Source organism: Odocoileus virginianus, chromosome 7, assembly GCF_023699985.2.
Source record: "Odocoileus virginianus isolate 20LAN1187 ecotype Illinois chromosome 7, Ovbor_1.2, whole genome shotgun sequence".
NCBI lineage: Eukaryota > Metazoa > Chordata > Mammalia > Artiodactyla > Cervidae > Odocoileus > Odocoileus virginianus.
In genome coordinates, this window is record NC_069680.1 from 59,300,202 (window position 1) to 59,321,207 (window position 21,006).

Sequence of the window (21,006 nt, forward strand, 5' to 3'; positions counted from 1 at the left end):
GGTCCCTACATTCAAAAAAGATGGATAGTAATGCCTACTTAGAGTTGTTTGGGAGGTTAAGTGGCATCTCATGACATTTAAGTCCTGGTATACAGGAAGTGTTTTATAAAGGAACCTGAAAGTTTGAGTTTGTTTTGGGCTGTGAATTGAGCTCTTAGGTCATTGGAAGAACTTACTTCTTGAGCAACTGCTAAGTTGAGGCTGATTACGGCCTGGGGATTAAAGTGATTTGGTGGCATTTGGGTCAAGGAATAGCCAAGTTTGCAGTTAGTCATCTCTCTCTGACTTTTTCTTCAATAGTTCAGAGTTCAGATGGTATTTAATTGAGATAGCAATGTTTATTCGTCTAACCTTTGCCTTCATAGACATAAAGGCTGAACAGGTGGCACCTACTATCTTTCTCCCTTACTCGTGTGTAATCAATCGTGAAATGCCTGGAAGGGCATGTTTCTTTTAATATTTTGTGCTTGAGCAACTTTAACTTATAGAACTTGCTTTCCACTGTGACTTACATCATAGCAGACATAGCCCATTCTTGCCCAGGTGGTGTCAAGAAATACCTGTGAACTGAATTGGATAATGGATTTGGTTTCATATTTAAGTGAGGATATACATCACTTGGGCTTCCCAGGTGTTGCTAATGGAAGAGAACCTGCCTGCCGGTGTAGGAGACATAACAGACGTGGGTTTGATCCTTGGGTTGGGAAGATCCCATGGAGGAGGGCATGGTAACCCACTGCAGTATTCTTGCTTGGAGAATCCATGGACAGAGGAGCCTGGCGGGCTACAGTCCATGGGGTCGCAAGAGTCAGACAGGACTGTGCACGCATGCACACGTACGTCACTTAGAGTGTTATTAATTCTCCCACTTTCTCCAGTTTGGAAGCCAGAATTGGTAAGTCAGCGAAGACGCTTTAGGCAAGACACTTGCAGACTCGGGCAAGTTTAAATGTTAGTGAAACCTCAGATAAGGTGGGCGCAGGGGGTGCTGTAAGCTGCTTGTACATTGAGCTAAAGTGTATTTATAAATGCTAGTGATAGTTTACTTTTCACCTGTCCTGTCTGGAGGGGAGGAAGAGCTCTGTGGTTAGGCAGAATAAGATTAAAGAAAGATGAAATCAGATGAAACAAACAAGGAAAAACATCATTGGAGTGGCCCTAATTAATTCTCTGCAGTGTGTTTAAAATTGTCACTGTGAAAACAAATCTTCCTTCTCTGCTACAAGTTGGACATGTCACCTTCTTTGGCCTTATGGGCAAGCTAAGTTCAAGGCATACTTTTCACTAAGGTGATGTTTTCAGTCTTTCCAAAACACAACTTTTTTTTGTTCTTGAAGTTTTCTAACAGATTTTGAAACACTTGTCTGAAAACCCTCCTTGGACTATTGTGGATTCAGCTCGACATCAGCACTGAATATGGACTAAGGCTTAGATACTGACTTCAGTTCTGTCAGTATAGATCTAGGTAACTTGGTAAAATGTGGTTAATACATAACTGGTTAACAATAATAACCAATGACTTGTAAAGCGTTGTATATTGTGTTTATGGACAAGTGTGAATCTACAAAATGGAATTGAATCTTTTGAAAAATGACTTCTTGTGAATCACAATGCTATCATCAGGAACCACCAAAGATTCTTAACACCTCGAAATTGGGAGTCTGTAATGATGTAGTCATTCTTTGTCCAATTCGAAACAAACCTATGAGTATATAATGAAAAGTTGTGGTTTAATAAGAAGAAAATGGATAAATGAATTAGGCTATTTCCTTTCTGTATTTCAAAGGTTATAAAATACATACACTTGAATAGAGATAGCAATGTTTGTAAACATCCTTCTGAATTAGCACTATTATCTAAAAGCTTGTCACTCAATGTAATAGGACATGTCCACACAGAGGTGATAAGCGATAGTTGTCTTTATGGGCAAAAAAGATGCCAGAGACGGGAAAAAAAGCTTTGTAAATAGGATCAGGCTTTAAAGATTGAATTTAAGAAGTTACTTTTGGCAAATTGGGGTTGAAGAGGCGATTTTGAAGTCCTTTAAGGCTGCACTCTTAGAATCTGTCCAGAGACTCAATATCAAGTGCTCCCTGAGCAATCCAGGCCCTTGAAAAGCCACTGGTGCTTGTAGAGGCGTGGTAAAGGCTTGTAACCTCAGTGACTACTTTGAACTGCTATTTGACACACCTCTAAAATGCAGCAAAACTGATAATTTCCTGCTGGGAAATCGCTTTCTTCTCAAGTGCTTGTAATTCGGTCAAGATCATATATATTTTTTAAAGTCCCTTAAGTAATTTGTAATGTTCACAAATTGCCTTTTTCTCTCCTCTTAACAGCTACATTTTCATTTTCTTAGCATGTTCATCACTCACTGTTATTCTTTAGCCACTTTTTAAAAAGTAATTTTTGTCAAGGGAATACATAGACATCTTTATTTATTTATTTGAGTAAAATTTTGGGTTTTTTTAAAATATAAATTCATTTTATTTATGTATTTATTTATTTTTTATTTATTTTTTTCCATTTATTTTTATTAGTTGGAGGCTAATTACTTTATAACATTGCAGTGGTTTTTGTCATACATTGAAATGAATTAGCCATGGATTTACATGTATTCCCCATCCCGGTCCCCCCTCCCACCTCCCTCTCCACCCGATCCCTCTGGGTCTTCCCAGTGCACCAGGCCCGAGCACTTGTCTCATGCATCCAACCTGAGCTGGTGATCTGTTTCACCCTAGATAATATACATGTTTCGATGCTGTTCTCTTGAAACATCCCACCCTCGCCTTCTCCCACAGAGTCCACAAGTCTGTTCTATACATCTGAGTCTCTTTTTCTGTTTTGCATATAGGGTTATCATTACCATCTTTCTAAATTCCATATATGTGTGTTAGTATACTATAATGGTCTTTATCTTTCTGGCTTACTTCGCTCTAAATTCATTTATTTTAATTGGAGGATAATTACTTTACAACATTGTATTGGTTTTGCCATACACTGACATGAATCTGCCACGGGTGTGCATGTGTTCCCCATCCTGAACCCCCTCTCACCTCCCTCCCCATCCCATCCCTCTTGGGTCTTCCCAGTGCACCCTGTCTCATGCTGGCGATTCATTTCACATATGATAATATACATGTTTCAATGCCATTCTCCCAAATCATCCCACTCTCGCCCTCTCCCACAGAGTCCAAAAGACTGTTCTATACATCTGTGTCTCTTTTGCTGTCTCTCATACAGCGTTATCATTACCATCTTTCTAAATTCCATATATATGCGTTAGTATACTGTATTGGTGTTTTTCTTTCTGGCTTATTTCACTGTGTATAATAGCCTCCAGTTTCATCCATCTCATTAGAACTGATTCAAATGTATTCTTTTTCACACACAACTTTAAAAACCACAAACAAGAACTTTCAACTCTATTATTTATTTCTTCTAATATTTACCTCATTGCCTGCATAATATACATTGTCTGCTAACTCTTGAGTCATTTTAAAGCATCAGCTACTGATTTCTTGTTATGTTAGGTGAGGATTTAGCTTTCTTAAATCACTCCTTTTCTCCATTTCTCTTTTGATATAGCTGTTATTCCTTTTTGTTTTGTTATTAATAAATAAATTATTAATTTTAAATCTGTATTTAAAATTATGTTCATGACCTTTTGGCTACTTTCTAGACAGTTTTTCCAATTTTATCTTCTAACCCCTTGAAGATTTAATTTTTTCTGTGAGAGTTTTCATTTCTTAGACATCCTTATTATTTGATAGTTCTTTATTTTTTATTTTGAAAATAAGAGGAGTAACAATAAACAGTGTAATGTCTGCATCTGAGAAGAGATTCAGATACACATTTGCTAAGAATCACAATTCAGAAGAATAAAGTGGAGTGTGGCAATGTGAGAGAAAAAAGGTAAGACTTTTATGGCTTGTTATGAGAATGTTGGCATTCTTAAAAAAAACGAAGTATAGTTGATTTACAATGTTGTGTTTCAGGAGTAAAGCAGTGATTCAGTTATATATACATTATATATACATATACTTTTCCAGATTCTTTCCTCTTATAGGTTATTACAAAATATTGAGTATAGTTCCCTGTGCTATATAGGAGGTCCTCACTGGTTATTTGTTTTGTGTATAGTAGTGTGTATGTGTTAATCCCAAACTCCTAATTTATTCTTCCCCCTTCCTTTCGCCTTTGGTAACCATAAGTTTTGTTTTCTATGTCTGTGAGTCTATTTCTGTTTTGTACATAAGTGCATTTGTTTCATTTTTTTTAGATTCTACATATAAGCAATATCATATGGTATTTGATATTTTGGCTGGCTTCACTTAGGATGATAATCTCTAGGTCCATTGTGTTGCTTCAAATGGCATTATTTCATTCTTTTTATGGCTCAGTAATATTCTATCATATGTATTTACCATATCCTCTTTAATCTATTCATTTGTTAGTGGACACTTAGGTTGCCTCCATGTCTTGACGGTTGTAAATAGTGCCGCAATAAACATTGGGGTGCATGGTATCTTTTCAAGTTATGGTTTTCTACAGATGTGTGCCCAGGAGTGGGATCCTTGGATCCTATGGTAATTTTTTTTTTTTTAGTGTTTTAAGGAACCCCCAACTGTTCTCCATAGTGACTATACCAATTTATATTCTTACCAACAGTGTAGGAGGGTTTCTTTGAGAATGCTGGCATTCTGACAGTCCCGAGTTCTTAGACAAGGAGGGGCTTTCAGCACTGGCCTTTTCTGGGTGGCTGTCAGCCACGAGCAGAGTCTCTGTCTTGAGGTGATAGAAGAATAAACTCCTGTGATTTAGTCTCCTAAATTCTGCACAGTGATTTAATTTCATCACCACCTGGTCCAGATGCTGTGACTTTTTATCCACTTATATATATAAATTCACATAAATTATTTCAGCTGAATTGTCAATTCTGACTCCTATTTAATTTTTAGTAATACTAGAACTCATGTGTTTTCACATATTCTTTTAACTATAATTCTTGCCCTGATCTTGAAAGTTTTTAGCTTTTCTTGCTTATTTTCTGGGCTTCCCTGGTGGCTCAGTGGTAAAGAATCCACCTGCAGTGCAGGAGACCCAGCTTCCATCCCTGAATCAGGAAGATCCCCTGGAGGAGGACATGGCAACCCACTCCAGTATTCTTGCCTGGAGAATCCCATGGACAGAGGAGCCTGGCAGGAGCAGTCCCTAGTATCTCAAAGAGTTGGACACAACTGAAGCAACTGGGCATGCCTATTTTCTAGGGTAATGCTCTTCTTCCCTTACCAACTTAATACATCATATCTTGTTGCAACAGTTTACAATGTATGGGTGTGTGTCTTATCCTTATTTCATTTGCAGACAGTTGTGGTACAGTATAGTATTTCTCAGGCCATTATCTTACTAGCAGAATTTAAACTGCTCAAAGCTAATTAAGGGCTATAAAATGTAACCAGAGAATATGAAAGTTTAACACTATCAAAAATAATTGGGAAAGGTGTTAGAGTATATCCTTATTCTCCAAAGTTTTATTAGGATGTTCTCTAAAAATTCATATAAACTTTTTATCAGTTATGGCTCAAAGTTAAATTTCTCTTTTTGAGCTTAAAATTCTTGCTAGGAAAAAAGTACAGAATTTTTTTGTGTGTGTGTGTCATATAATTCCTCTCCCACCCCCTGCTCCCACTCTTATTTTTGGTTATTATCTTGTTCTTGTTTCATGAATGTAATAATATCTTTTATTTCCCTAATGATATTATAGTTTTTGTCTTAAATTTTCTTGTTTCCTTTTTTCTTTCTTTCTCCTGTGGTTTCTGCCTTTGTTGTTGGAAACTTGTCTTGAGTGTCTAGTAGTCTTTGGCTATGTTCCTATATAAAAGTGAATTAAATTAATAGGAAGCTCTGTTTACACAGGTAATGATTTTGGGTTTTGATGCAGGTTGATTGACTCATAAGCTGGCTTTTTTAAAAACTGAGGAATAATTGACACATGATATTGTTTAATTTTAAGGTATGCAGCGTGTTAGTTTGGTACATTTATAAATTTCAATATGATTATTTTCGAGTCTAACACTAATACCTTTATCATGTCACATGTTTATCACTTCTTTTTTATATTAAGAGTAGTTAAGATTTACTCTCATAGTAACTTTAAACTTTATAACACAGTACTATTGTTATAATCACTATGTTGTACCTTAGATCTCCAGAACTTATTTATCAACTAGTTACAAATTTGTACCTTTAACATCTCCCCAGTTCCCCCATCCCTAGCACCTGATAACTGCCATTCTACTCTGTTTTTTATAAGTTCAAGTTTTAAAGATTGCATATATAAGTGAGACCATAAAGTATTTGTCCTCTGACTTATCTCACTTTGTATAATGTCTTTAAAGTCCATCTAGGGGCTTCCCTGGTTGTTCAGTGGTTAGGGCTTGGTGCTTTCACTGCTGTGGCCCCAGGTTCAGTCCCTGGCCAGGGAACTGAAATCCTGCAAGCTGCATAGCATGGCTAAATAAATAAAAATCTATCTTCATTGTCTCAAATGGCATGATTTCCTTCTTTCTCATGGCCATATATTATTACTTGTATAAATATACCACATCTTTATACATTCAGCTGCTGACCGATACTTAGATTGTTTTCATATCTTGACTATTGTGAGTAAAGATAAAATGAACTGGGTAGGCACATATGCTTTCCAGATACTGATTTCAATTCCTTTGGATGTATACCAAGGAATGGGATTGTTGATCATATGGTAGTTCAGTTTTTAGTTTTTTGAGAAACTGCCATACTGTTTTCCATTATAATGGTTGTCTCAATTTATAATCCCACCAACCATGCACAAAGGTCTCCTTTTTTTCCATATCCTCACCAATGTTGTTATCTCTTGTCTTTTTCAAAAAGCCATCCTGACAGGTGTGAGATGAAATCTCACTGTGGTTTTGGTTTGCATATCCCTGATGATTAGTGATATTGACCATCGTTTCATAGATCTGTTGGACATTTGTATGTCTCCTTTGGAAAAATGCCTATTCAAGTCCTTTGCCCATTTTTTATTAGATTATTTTCTTTTTTTGCTGTTGAATTGCATGAGTTCTTTATATATTTTGGTTGTTAGTGCTTTATCAGATACATAGTTTATGAATATTTTCTCCCATTCTATAGGTTGTCTTTTCAATTTATTGACTGTTTCCTTTGCTATTCAGAAGCTCTTTAGTTTAATGTAGTTCCACATGTTTATTTTAGTTTTTGTTTCCTGTGTTTTGGTGACTAATCTAGGAAATCACTGCCTGGACCAGTGTCAAGGATCTTTTCCCCTATGTTTTCTTCTGGGAGTTTTATGGCTTCAGGTATTGATTTTGAGTTAATTTTTGTGAATGGTATAGGGTAAGTCTCCTGGGTATTTTTGAGGGGTCATGCAACTAATCCCCCACAGATACTAAGAGATGACTGTACATGTATGATTCCAGAGTTATTAAGTCATGCTCTTGGGGAAAGCAGCTTTATCAACCATAGTACTCACTCATTTCCAAAGTTACTCAGGTCAGTGTCTTTTCTTCCCATCCCCTTCAGGGAGGCTATTTTTATACATTTGTAACATTGTTATTTTGTCATTCCCATTACATGCTTGAGCTCCTAAGTATTCTCTTAGATTCACATACATTAAATTCACTCTTCATGCTATAAAGTTGTATGGATTTTGGCAAATGGTTTTATTTATTTATTTATTTATTTTCCCCATCCCGAGCCCCCCTCCCACCTCCCTCCCCATCCCGCCCCTCTGGGTCATCCCAGTGCACCAGCCCTGAGCACTCTCGTGTCGGGTACTTACCGTCAGAGCATCATACAGAATAGCGTCACTGCCCTGGAAAGTTCTGAGTGCTCTCTCAGTCCTCCTCTCCAACCCCTTGCAAACACTGGTCTGTTTACTCTCTCTACGGTTTTGTCTTTTCCATGCCTGAGGTCATTTAGTTTCACCAGAAGAAAAACTGGATTCCCCAGCTCTTCCCAGTGGGGGAAGAAAGGGATATATACAGATAAATCCTTGCTGGTGGAAATGGGAAATAAGTGGTCTGGGTCTCACTGTGGACGTGAGGGTTTGATCTGTGGCCCTATTTCCTGTCTCGTGCCTCACTCCCACTTCCCATGGCGCCTAAGGGTCCCAGGTCCAGAGGCTGTTGGACTCAATCTCCCCAGAGAATAAACACCTGTTCTCCCCCAGGGGGTGAGATGCAATGGTCACTCATTGCTCTAGGCAGAGGAGCATACCTGGGGCCTAACTGCCTTTTTATATACAGTTTCAGCCAATCCCTTTTTTCCTTTCCTCTTGCTTTTTTGAAGTATCAAGGCCTCCAGTTTCTGAGCAGTTCTAGAGTTACTGATGTCATTATTCGTTTCTTGGTGGAATCACTCTCTGCACGCACTTAGGTATCGGTGTTTTCCCTGCTAATCTCTGTCAGCTTTCAGTCTTCCAAAATCAGTTAAGTTCTCTTGTTTGTGTGGATTTATGCCAAGCTTATGTATTTTGCAAATACATCTCTTAATGTATAGTTGTGATAAAAAATAATGTACAGTTGATTTCATTTTAAAAAATCAAATTTAGGTATCATTTATATAATATGCATCTATTTTTAAAATTAATAAAAAAGAAATCAACTATATTATTTTTATCGCAACTGTACATAGAGCTGTGTTATTTAATTAATTTTTTGTTTTAAGAACTATAGTTAACATACATGCTCATTTCTTCACGGGTGTTCCCTGGATGCTCTTGGGTCGGGAATAAACCTGTAAAAAAAAACAAAACTATCAGTAGTATTCTTTTGAAACTTGCTGAAGTTAACATTTCAGCTTCATTTGTGGTTGCTCCCATGGACACACCACAGTAACTGCAACTGCCGGCAGTTCGGAAGCTTCTACACTGACTTTCTTTTACGGCAGTTTGCTCTTTCACACACTCTCTTTCTTGTTCTTTGGCAGCAAGTGGAATACCAGCAGGTCAGACTGACTTATATTAGGTACATCTTAACTTTGTACATATTGTTAGAAAAAATCAAGGACAGAATTCAAGACCTGTTTTCTGTAGTAACAGGAATAAAATAGTTATAAAATTACTAATTGTTTCTATAATTCCAGTAAGTGAAACTGGTAACTTTTAGTGGTTTTGGTTATGGAATATTTTTAGGTTTATTCAAGTTATTTATTAATATTTATTATTGAGGTATAATTGGTGCACAATATTATATACAAGTTTCAGGTGTACAACTAGTGAGTCACAATTTTTAAAATGTTACATTCCACTTGTAGTTATTATAAAATATTAGCTGCATTCCCTATGTTATACAATATATCCTCATAACTCATTTCTTTCTCTCTTTTTTAATAATGATTTCACTAGACCTTTATTATCCTTTACTGTTTTCTAGGATTCTCTGCCATAGAACTTTCACCTTAGACTTTTAAAAAAATTTGCATTTATGTCATACATAATAGTTTGTACTTACTCTCCCTACTCCTATCTTGTCTCCCCCATTCTCTCTCCCCTCAGATAATCACTTGTTTATCTTCCATATCTGTGAGTCTGTTTCCTTTTTGTTTTATTCACTAATTTATATTTTGGATTCCATAAATAAGTAATATCATGGTTTGTAGTTATGTTTTACTGAATGTACTGAAAGGGTGGCATGTATTTTCGTATCCTAAGGGCTTTAATGGGATGAGATGAAAGCAATTTTAAGAAGGGGTACCTAGCTAGGTGAAGGCTTAAAGAGGTGCTTTTAGCGTGCCCACTGTGGGATGCATGGCTTCTCTTATGTGATTTCATTTAGTTTTATTCTCCAAATGACCACTGAGGGAACTATGAACACTTTACAAATACAAACTTGGACCCTTTGTCTTCAAACAGGGCAGAGCCAAACTGGGAACCCAGGGCCTGTGCACTTTCCACTGAGCACGTTTCCGTAGCTTGCGTTCCCTATTTCCTCTGTGCTTTGCTTCCAGGTCCCCTGGTGGCTCAGATGGTAAAGCATCTTTCTAAGATGCGGGAGACCTGGGTTCGATCCCTGGGTTGGGAAGATTCCCTGGAGAAGGAAACGGCAACCCACTCCAGTCCTCTTGCCTAGAAAATCCCATGGACAGAGGAGCCTGGTGTCCATGGGGTCGCAAAGAGTCGGACACAACTGAGCGACTTCATTTCACTTTCTTTCACTTTTGCTTCCAGGTTAGCAAGAGCCAGTGGAGGACAGTGGATGAGCATGGATCCTGAAGTCATACTGCCTGCATTTAAAGATCTATTCCATGTAATACCACTTGGGCTCTCTGCCTGTTTATTTGTAAAATAGAAGAGAGTGATAGCTGTTATGGGAATTAATATTGTAAAACATCCAGTAAACATTACACAAGTGTTTCCTAAATAATAGGTAAATTCTGCTGGATTTCTTATCTTTCTGCTATGCTCAGTACTTAAAGGAAAGTAGATATTATCTTCATGCCTTCCCCTAGGGGCCAGCTCTATGGAAACAGAAGTGTGTATAGATATCAGAGTTCCTTCTTACATGGAATGTTTGGGCCAGACAGATAATACATTTTCACTAAAATGTTACTTGGTTTCCCTGGTGACTCAGCCATGAAGAATCCACCTGCCAATGCAGGAAACAGTGGGTTTGATCCCTGGGTCAGGAAGATCCCCTGGAGAAGGAAATGGCAACCCACTCCAGTGTTCTTGCCTGGGAAATCCCATGGACAGAGGAGCCTGGCAGGCTAGTCCTTGGGGTTGCAAAAGAGTCACACATGACTTAGCGACTGAACAAAGAGAAAAAAAATGGTCACTTAGCTGGCCAACCCTCAAATAGTGTTCTTAAGCAAAATCTAAGTGCTTCTAAGACATGCATATCATTGAATAGCTACATAGAGCTTTTTTTTTTTTTTATTTAATTTTGCTGTGGCTTGTGGCGTGCAAGATCTTAATTCCCTGACCAGGGACCAAACCTGTGCTCCCAGCAGTGGCAGTGTAGAGTCTTAACCACTGGTCTGCCAGGGAAGTCCCCCACAGAGCTTTAATAAGGCTGAAAAATTCCAGTGGTTGTGCTGAAATAATCAGATGAAGGATGGCAAAATGATCTAATTACTTGGTCTTTATAAGTTGAGAGGGCTGAGCTAGATGACTCCAAATACATATGATCTTTATAGTCATTAGGCTTCTTGATTTAGTCACCCAATTCCAGACCTGGAATGTATGAATAGATGCCAATGTGCTCAGCTTGAAAAATGGAATGATGCAACAGATGAAAACCCTCTGGTGTCTTTTGCCTGATTAAAATTCCAGAGGCTGCCTATCTGGCACATAGAAGCAACCACAAGATTGCAGAGATCTTTGCTTATAGCTTTGTGTCCTTTTCTCCACGAGTCATCGTAACCCCTATCCCCATGTTGAATAGATTAATGACCTCGGTGCCACACTGCGTCTCAGAGGTTACTTTTTAAATGAAGGAATTAGGACAATGCTGTTATCCCTCGTGGGCAGGTGACCTGCCCGGGATGTTATCCTCACCCAGTGTAGACTCAGGGACAACATGATCCGTCTCAGGAAACCAACAATTCCACCTGTTGAGTCATGTCAACAACTGAAGATTAATCTTTGCTCGTAGGAATGACCAAGGAGCTGAGAGCATTCAGAGTCTGAGGGGCACACTCTGAAAAGGACAGTGTTTCTCCACCTGGGAGAGGGTTTTATACCAATCTGAGAAAAGCACGTGAGTCATTATAATCAAGCATGCTGGGCTCAGGCTAGACCTCTAGTGGCTCATCCACAGGATGGAGGGGTAGCGAGCACTGATTGGAGAATCAGTGCCTTCAGAAGAGGCAGCTGTTGAAGGTTCTTATCCTGGCAATTGTCTGGAAATTGTCTTGATTAATGAGATTATGCTGCTGAAAAGCAAACAAAACTGAAGCTGTTGAGCTGACCAGGAAACAGTGTTTTCCCTTTGTGTTGTAGAGCACGTGCCTATGGGAGCAGAGAAACACCGGGGTGCCCATCTGACCCTCCTTAACATCAGTCAGCTACTAATTTTAGGAAGCATTTGGTTAGTGTTTGGGACGTTATGCTCAGAAATTTCCTTATTTAGTCATTTCCCGCCACTGGGAAGATCCTGTTGTAGTAATATCTCTGTGTTTAGTTTTCCAAGTACTGTTGACCCTTGAACAACTCAGAGGTTAGGGGCACCAGGCCTTCCATGCAGTCTAAAATTTAACAGCTAACAGCCGGCCCACCATGTATGTGGTTCCCCCGTATCTGTGATTCCACATCTGCAGGATTCAACCAGCCCTGGATCATGGAGTACTGTAGTATTTACTGTTGAGATAAATCCCCATGTAAGTGGACCCATTCAGTTCAAACCCCGTGTTATTCAAGGGTCAACTGTAGTTGGAATTCTTGACAATAACCCAACAGAATGCTGCTGCTAGTAGTAGCTATTAATTATCCATCACATGGAAAAAGAAGAAAGGCAATGTTATGTATTGGTTAAGAGTTGGGCCATGAAATGAAACTCCTGAATTTGATTCTTCATTGTACTGTTTGCAAGCTTTGTGATTTTGAGTAAATTAACCTTTCTGGGCCTCAGTGTTCACATTTATAAAATGGAAATAGTAAGTGTTCCATCCATGTTAGCTACTGTTGTTAACGTTGTTGTTGGTTTTATTAGCTGACCAATGACGGTAGGAAGAATGCAAGGTCTGTTGTACCCATACATTGGATCCTTTATGGGCTCTTCTCACATCAAGTATGATGAGTGAGATACGTGAACCAAATATCCGAGTGGCCTGAGACATTTCCTGCTTGTGAGTTCTATTTTTCTCGCCAATAGCACAGTGAGTGCAATGAGTACAGTGATTTCATTCCTTCTCATGGGTATTTTTTCCCTAGGTCCTTATCTGGGAAATCAAGGTTTTCCGGCTTACCATTCTGAAAAGATAAACCTTTATTGATTTTTTTTTCCATTACCACAGGCTGTTAGCTAAGAGATCTTGATCTGTCACAAATGAAGGAATTTGCCCCAACATTCTTGAAATCTTCTGACCAAGGCAATACTTAGTCTTAATTAAGATAGTGCTCTAGAAGAGCAGGGATCCAAGAGTTACGTCCCTGTGTCGGGAAGAAAGGACCAAAGGGAAAAGCCTGAGACCAGACTTTTGGAGAGCAGCTCGGCTAGTTAGGAATTGGCTTTGTTTAATGGTCAACTCCTCAGAAGATTTTCCTTGGCTGAGTGGGCTTGGTGGGGCACTAGCTTGAGCATGTTGCTTAGCAACAAGATTTTGTGACAGCCAGTTCTCAAAGAGTCAAGCAACCCACCCCTTGCCTGCCCTCCACCAACCCTCAGCTACCACCCCGAGCCTCCTATTAGTGTGTGCCGGAGGGAGGGACCAGAGAGTGGGGGCGAAGTTTAATCATTGAACTAAGCAGCCCGCAAGTATTTAATCTGTAGCACCTAGTTCCCCGGAAGCCTCCAGGCTGGACTGGAAGTGGGCAGCTCTCCAGAGACGTGGGAGTAACCCTGCACGGAAACCTCCGCTCACCTCAGGAGAAACCAAACTTGGAGAAAATGTTTGCGGTACACTTGATGGCGTTTTACTTCACCAAGCTGAAGGAGGATCAGATCAAGAAGGTAAGCACTCTCAGAGCTGAGAGACACCTGGTTCTGTCTTCCCTGATAGAATTAACTGACCCCTACACATGGAAAGATTTGAGAGAGCTTATTAGAATAGGCACGAGGCACACAGGAGCAGTTAAAGAAAAACAACAACTCAGAAGGGGACAAAGAGGTAAATCTCCCACCAGCTGTACATTGCATACTGTCCTGAGCCTTCAGTTTCACTCGAAAACTCCTGGCAGACACCAGACAGGAAAGGGATGAGGAGAAAGTCTTTGGAAAGCCTGGAGATTATTGTGTTTGATGTGAGAGATGTTTAGGGGGGAGGGCTACAAAGGAGAATCATTTTGTTTTTGTTTTTTAAAGAGTTTGAGAACTTTAGAAGTAATTCACATGATTCTTCACATGCTTGAAAAGATATAAATGCAAACACCAAAAGGGGTGTGAGATTCCACATATAGTAATCGAAACATAAATTATTGGTATGTGCTGTTTGCCAGGGGTGTGCTATTAATGATGTGCATTATTTTGCCACTTTGCCCAAGAAACCTGTCTACGAAACTGATTCCAAGGTGGGCTGATTAAAAGTTGCCAAGGCTGGAGGCCAGCAGCATTCTCTCCTGGTAGCCTGGAATGAGCCCAGCCTGCCACTCTAGCCACACCAGTGGCAGGGCTCTAGGCACGAGAATCTCTCAATTTATAGATACCAGAGGTTCTCCCAGCAGGTCAGTTCAGTTCAGTTGCTCAGTCTTGTCTGACTCTTTGCAACCCCATGGACTGCAGCACACCAGGCTTCCCAATTCCCAACTTCCATCACCGACTCCTGAAGCTTGCTCAAACTCATGTCCATCAAGTTGGTGATGCCATTCAATCATCTCATCCTCTGTTCTCCTCTTCTTCTGCCAGTAGGTTGGTTTAGCCAAGATTACCCAGGTATTTAAGGTGGAGTAGGGATTAAACCCAAGACCCTGACTCCTCCTCCAGCATTCTTTCCATTGTGTCATGATGCTTCCTAGCCTTTCAAACTGAAAGGCTAGGAAGCATGGCACCTTTGTGCAGCTCCCTGCACTGGGTGGGATAACCTCCCACTACATTCTGTTCATTAGGGAGCTGGCTTGCAGTTTGCAGCAAATCTAAAATGTTGTAAATCAGTCAGAGTTAAGTTATCTGACTTTCCATTTGTCAATTAGATTCATGGAGCCCTCTACGAGCTTAAGGAGGTGGAAAAGTGCTAAACAACACTGCTTAAGAATTCATTTACTTCTTAGTCAAGAAGCAAGCTGCATGGTGTCTCTCCAGCCCCCAAGGGAAGTCTTTGCAACCTCTATACCTCCAATTCTAGCAAATGAGTTTCGTTTCTGTGGGCCCCTTTGTGGTGGTTAACCTTTAGTCACACCCTGGAATCAGGCTGGACATGTTTGTCCACCAGCGCAGGTGTAAGCCCAGGAGGCAAGGTACGCAGCCTCCACCAAAATCTGTTCTCGGTCCTTCTGGGAGGAGGATTGGTGTTTGTCAAGGCCTGGAGGTGAACCCTCTCTCTCCGGGAAGAAAGCTAAGGGTGAGGTGAGCAAGGATAGTCAGGAGCTTTTTCCAGCCACCTGAAGTGAGTGGGCCAGCAGGTGTCTGGCATAGGAAGGTTTTATGAGCTGCTTGGATGAGTCACAGGTTCAGAAAAACAACTCATTCACCCTCCTCATGGTGACAATACATCTGGTCAAAAGGCATGGGCTCCTTCTCCCTCCTGGTCAAGCAGCCAGTCCCCTCCAGGGTTTCTGTGCTTCCTGCATCGAGAGTTGTCAAGATCCTGGGCCCTACTTGCCTGCAAGTGTTAGTATTCAGAACCTGGGACGAGTTTTGAAACCTGCTTCTATCAACATTAAAATGAAAACAAAACAGGAAGAAGAAAGGGAAAGAGAGAGAGAGGGAAGATAAGAGAAAGGAGAAACCACTCTTAGAGCTGCTTTTCCAATTCCATGTATTGACATTATCTGACCTATTGATAGCATTGAGCTGAGCTTGGTCAGCATTGTTCATTCATAAGAGAAGGACTGGCTAGGGTTTTCTATGTGTACTTTTTACAGTTTAGTAAGTCAACATTGCAAAAGGTGGAGATGTTACCTTTAGTCCCATCCTTCTCATAAACACTGTCATATTTGCCATGTGGAAGACTTTGTAGTCGTTTTCCACAGTGGATGTTTTTATAGTTATATGGTGCATATTGTTCTGGATCTGTGTCCTTCACTTACTGTTATATCATAGCCATGTGTACAGATTTCTCCATAATTATCATTTTAATATCTTCCTAATATTCTGTTGAGGCTTTCCTGGTGTCTCAGTGGTAAAGAATCCACCTGCCACAATTAAAAAATAAATAAAAATTTAAAAAAAGAATCCATCTGCCAATGCAAGAGACATGGGTTCAATTCTGGGTCAGGAAGATTCCCCTGGAGCAGAATATGGCAACCCACTCCAGTATTCTTGCCCAGAAAATTCCATGGACAGAGGAGTCACTGGGCTACAGTTCATGGGGCTGTAAAAGAGTCTTAGTGACTAAACAATAACAATATTCAATTAAGTTGGATATGCCATAATTTAAACTTCCCCGTCTTTTTGGACATTCAGCTACTTTCACATTTTTTTTTGCCAATTAATATATTGCTATGTTAAACATAGACATGCATTTAATATTCTCCATGTTTGGGATTATTTCCTAAGGGTAGGTTTCCAGAAGTGAAATCACTGGGTCCAAGAGTTGAACCGTTTTATGACTCTCGATTCATAATATGGGACCTTTGGACTAAGTGATCTGTAAAGTCCCTTCCAGCTCCCACATTCTCTAATTCAGCAGCTTTGAGTTTACATTTTTGAATTTGCTCTTTATATGTTAATTGTGCTACTTGTTGGTTCTTTTGTTTAGAAAAATGTCTCATGTCACATGATTTGTGAGTCACTCCAAGAGTAGGCTTGGTTTTCTGAACTCAAGTACCTTCCTTGGTGCCTGCAGTGTGTGTTCCTGGTTATATAGTCCTCAAATCACCTGTTTGGGTTTAAAATATAGCCTTTTTGTCCCAGTATAGGTTTCATTCTTGCCTGGAGAATCCCAGGGATGGGGGAGCCTGGTGGGCTGCCATCTCTGGGGTCGCACAGAGTCGGACACGACTGAAGTGACTTAGCAGCAGGTTTCATTCTTCTTTTCTAGCTACTTTACCAGGTGTTGTGGAAGATTAAAAAATATATACAAAACAAGAAAGCCATGCTAGTTGACATTTTTTTGGGGGGCATAACTTTAACTTATTGAAACAGCAGGAGTAGTAACCCCAAGTCCTAAATGACTCTTTTAAACGTCAGCTGGCAAACGACTGCCAAAGGGCCTCAAAACCATTACTTACTTACAAAGGATGATGCTATGGGAATGCCTAGAGAAGCTCATTATTCTCTGGGGATGGGAAGAAATGAACAGTAGATTCAGGCCACTGTCTGAAGGGCCTTGGGGGTGGTAAATAAGCAGGTTTAGTTTCTGAGGGACACATCTCACCCTTGAGCCCCAGTTACTTGGGTCACGTCCTTTCTGTCGGTGGCCTCCTTGTCTGTTGCTGTGCCAACCAGTTAGTCATCAGCAGACTCAGAGTGAACAGAAGGCCCTTAATGAAGCATGACCTGGTTCTATCCTATCTCCTCAAATACTCTGACAGCCTAATTGTCCTCTTTTGTTAATGGCTCTCTGATGGTCTTCTGGCCTCTTTCTGGCCCCCAGGCCTCCAAAGCCATGGACCACTTCACTGGCATAGGACTCCATGCTGGCCCTGGACTGAACTGCGATGCCTGCCCTCTAGGCTTGGCTGAAGGCTGGGTACCTGTCTTGTGATAAACGTCATGTGACCCCCGGCTTTGGTATAATTTGTCTGTTGGACTTGCGGGCCCTGCACAAAGCTGTGAAGCTAAACCAGCCCATGGGAGTGAGGAACGTGCAGGAATTAGAGCCCCAGTGCCGCCCCTGACCCGCAGCTCTCCTAGTGCCTCTGAGCCTTGGGGTCCCCGTCTCTCAGTTAGGAGCCATCATCTTGGCCTTAGCTGGCTGCCTCAACGGGCTTCCCTGGTGGTTCAGACGGTAAAGGATCTGCCCACAATGCAGGAGACTCAAATGGGTATCTTGGAGATCAGATGAGGTATCATACACAAAAGCATTTTTTATTTATTTTTTTTACACAAAAGCATTTTTCAGACTGCAACCAATGTTCTTAGCCTCAGGGAAATGTGTGGGGAAGCAATTCCTACAGGAATGTGCCCAGATCAAGCCTTCTCTGACCTGGATGAATAGAGAGGCTGTTTAGTATATAAAGCAAGGTGGCAATACAGGGCGCCTGTCCCACTGTCCCTTCTCCTAATCCTCCAACCCAGCGAGCCCCGGGAGTCCAAGCCACACCACCGAGTGACCAGTGTTAGCAGGGGAGGTGGAAAGATGTGACTTCCTACCTTAAAATGGACTGTGTACAGCAAGAATAATTTTTACATCTTTCCTCCATTGGGGCATTTGTCCTATGTCCTGATTTTCTGATTATATGAGTGACATCCACTCATTTCCAATAGCAATTTGAGCTGGCTTTAAAAATTAAGCTTCATCTTAGTTAGAACAACCTCAGTTAAAAAGGAAATTTAAAGCACTGTACTTCAGAGATTGTACTCGGAAATTGAATTTAGCTTTGAGCTTCCTAGCAGCCCATAAACAAGGGGAGACATGTGAATATCTATTATTATCATTGCATAAAAGAAAGCTTCCCTGTTTTGGAATTTAAGCTTCACTCTATAAGTTAGTCTCTTCCAGTGGAGAGGCAATGGGAAAATGGTGAGGACCTTGAACTGGGAATTAGAAACTGAGTCCTTATTTTTGCTCCTCTATTTTCCCATCAGAAAAGTGGGGGAACCATTTTTTCCTCAGAGCTTGTCCTTCAGAGGAAGAAGTCCCTGTCCTCACCCCTCAGTTTTCCATTCCATTCTGTCCTTCTAAGCTCAGTGAGGGGTCAGGAAAGGGACCTTTGGGGATCCACATCAAGAAGCTGTCCCAGGGACTTCCCTGGTGGTCTAGTGGTTGAGAGTCTGCCTGCCGATGCAGGGGACATGGGTTCGGTTCCTGCTTTGGGGGGATCCCACGTGCCATATGGCAGCTGAGCCCATGAGCCACAGCTACTCAGCCGAGAGCCTGTGCTCCTCAAGAGAAGCCACCACAGTGAAAAGCCTGCTCGCCACAGCTGGAGAGTGACCCCTGCTCCCCGCAACTAGAGAAAGCCCGGGCACAGCAACGAAGACCTGGCAGAGACAAAAATAAATACATAAATCTTAAAAAAAAAAAAAAAAAAGAAGCTGTCCTGAGTCAGGAATGCAGCTTTCTGCCTGGAGTGGGAATTAACAGCGTTGAATGGAGGGCAGGTGCCCCCAGCAGCCAACCCTGATCACTCTGCACTCTGTTCCAGGTGGACAGGTTCCTGTACCACATGCGCCTCTCCGATGAGACCCTTTTGGACATCATGGCTCGGTTCCAGGCAGAAATGCAGAAGGGCCTAGGGAAGGACACCAACCCCACAGCGTCGGTGAAGATGCTGCCCACCTTTGTCAGGGCCATTCCAGACGGCTCAGGTGAGTGAGGCTGGGGGCGGCTGGAGACACTGCTCCCCCGGGTCCCTTTTGACGGATGGGTACCTGAAGTTGTCTCCTGTTTCCTGGCTTACCTCTCCAAGCCCTCTCTCCACACTCCCTCTCCCACCTTCCTGACTCTCCTATGTTTCAATCATGTTCCATATCAAAAGTTGTGAGCCAAAGTTCAAATGCATCTTGCTTTCTCCCTGTCTGCCTTGGCCCCTAAGCATTCTGTTCCCTCTCCTGCTAGAGCATCCCAACACTCTTCCCCTTATGAACACCAGCCTGGCCTTTCCACCTTAGTGTAGAGATCACTGGCTTCACCTGGGAAGCATCCCCATGCTGGGTTAGGTCCTTGTCACCCCGCTGTGTATGAGAGTCTCCCCACTGGACCAGTGCTCCCCGGGGGCTGAGTCTGCATCTTCTTCACCGCAGTGCTCTGAGCGCTGCACAGTCCTAGATGCATACTGGGCCTGAAATGTTTGCAGAACAGATAGTAAATGGCATTTCACACCTAAGTACCCAGGTTCTGGGCTACAGATGGCAAGTAGTGGAAGATAGTATAGTGGAAAAAATATTAAATGGTAATTGAAGAAACCTGAGTTCTAGGCCCAGGTCTGTCATTCATCAGTGACCTTTGGCAACATGTTTAATTTTTCTATCTGTAAAATGTGTTCTCTCTTGGTGCTGTAATAAGTTAGCACACACTTATTTGTGTTAAACAACACAAATTTATTCTCTTGCAGCCTCAGAGGTCAGAAGTCTGAGATGGGTCTATAATCAAGGGCTATCATCAAGATGTGGCTGAGCTGCGTTCCTTGTGGAGGCTTTAGGGAAGAGTCTCTGTTTCCTCACATTTCCCAGCTTTTCCTATGTTCCCTGGCTCATGCCCTTCCCATCTTCAAGCCCCAGTGTAGCGTCTTCAGATCTCTGACTCTGATCCTTCAGCCTCCCTCTTCCATACTTTAAAACCCTGTGATTATATTAGGCCAACTGATGAGCAATTTTGATTCTATCATCAACCTTCATTCCTTCTTGTCACAGAACCTAGTATATTCATAGGACCCATGATCAGGATGTAAACATCTTGTGGGAACTATTATTTTGCCATCAAATTGCTCTACTCTCAGCCTCTGGGTAAAGCCATAGGAAGGAAAGAAATTGGTATCTACTACACACCTCCTGTGGTCATGGGGTGCTAGGGACTCGCTGTCTTATACAATCCCCATAAGAACCCCATGGTGGAGCTCTTATCCCCAAGTCAAATGACAGCAGTGGGGACCCAGGGACTCCCCCCAATGTCAGAGTCCCAGTGCTCCAACCAAGCTCCAGCAGGGGCTTTGGGGCTTTCAAGGGAGCAAGGACTAAAGTTTAGGGAGCTCTCAGGGACCTTTGATTGGATTAGCAGTGCTCAGGGCCCCTCTGGGAGAACACCTAGGCCAAAGTTGCTTGACTCTGCTATTTGAGAGGCTCCTGGGAACTGTGATGGGAAAGACCCATTCCCTTGCTGGTGGGGGCTGGGTGGCATGGGTTCTGTACCATGTGGAGAAACACAAGCTCTGAAGAGAGACAGTCCTGCTTTGAAATCTCTGCTGAGTTCTGACACTGCTCTTTGAGAATGCTGAGAAGACTGTGGTCCTTGATGGGTCCTCTGGGGCCCTTCTGAGAAGCACCTGAGTCGTGAGGTGTGTGTGTGTTGGGGAGCACCGGGTCAGAG

The 21,006-nt window shown here is 41.6% G+C and overlaps 1 protein-coding gene across 2 annotated transcripts in view; it reads left to right on the forward strand.

Moving 5' to 3' along the window:
- The first annotated feature begins 12,961 nt into the window (after positions 1-12,961).
- Positions 12,962-21,006, forward strand: part of HKDC1 (hexokinase domain containing 1) — a 41,350-nt gene continuing 33,305 nt past the window's right edge. For both annotated transcript variants that reach the window (XM_020901420.2, XM_020901421.2), the window contains exons 1-2: positions 12,962-13,673; positions 19,127-19,289. In XM_020901420.2, the coding sequence (XP_020757079.1) occupies positions 13,611-13,673; positions 19,127-19,289 (226 nt within the window). In that variant the 5' untranslated portion in view covers positions 12,962-13,610. The remainder of the gene's footprint in view (positions 13,674-19,126; positions 19,290-21,006) is intronic.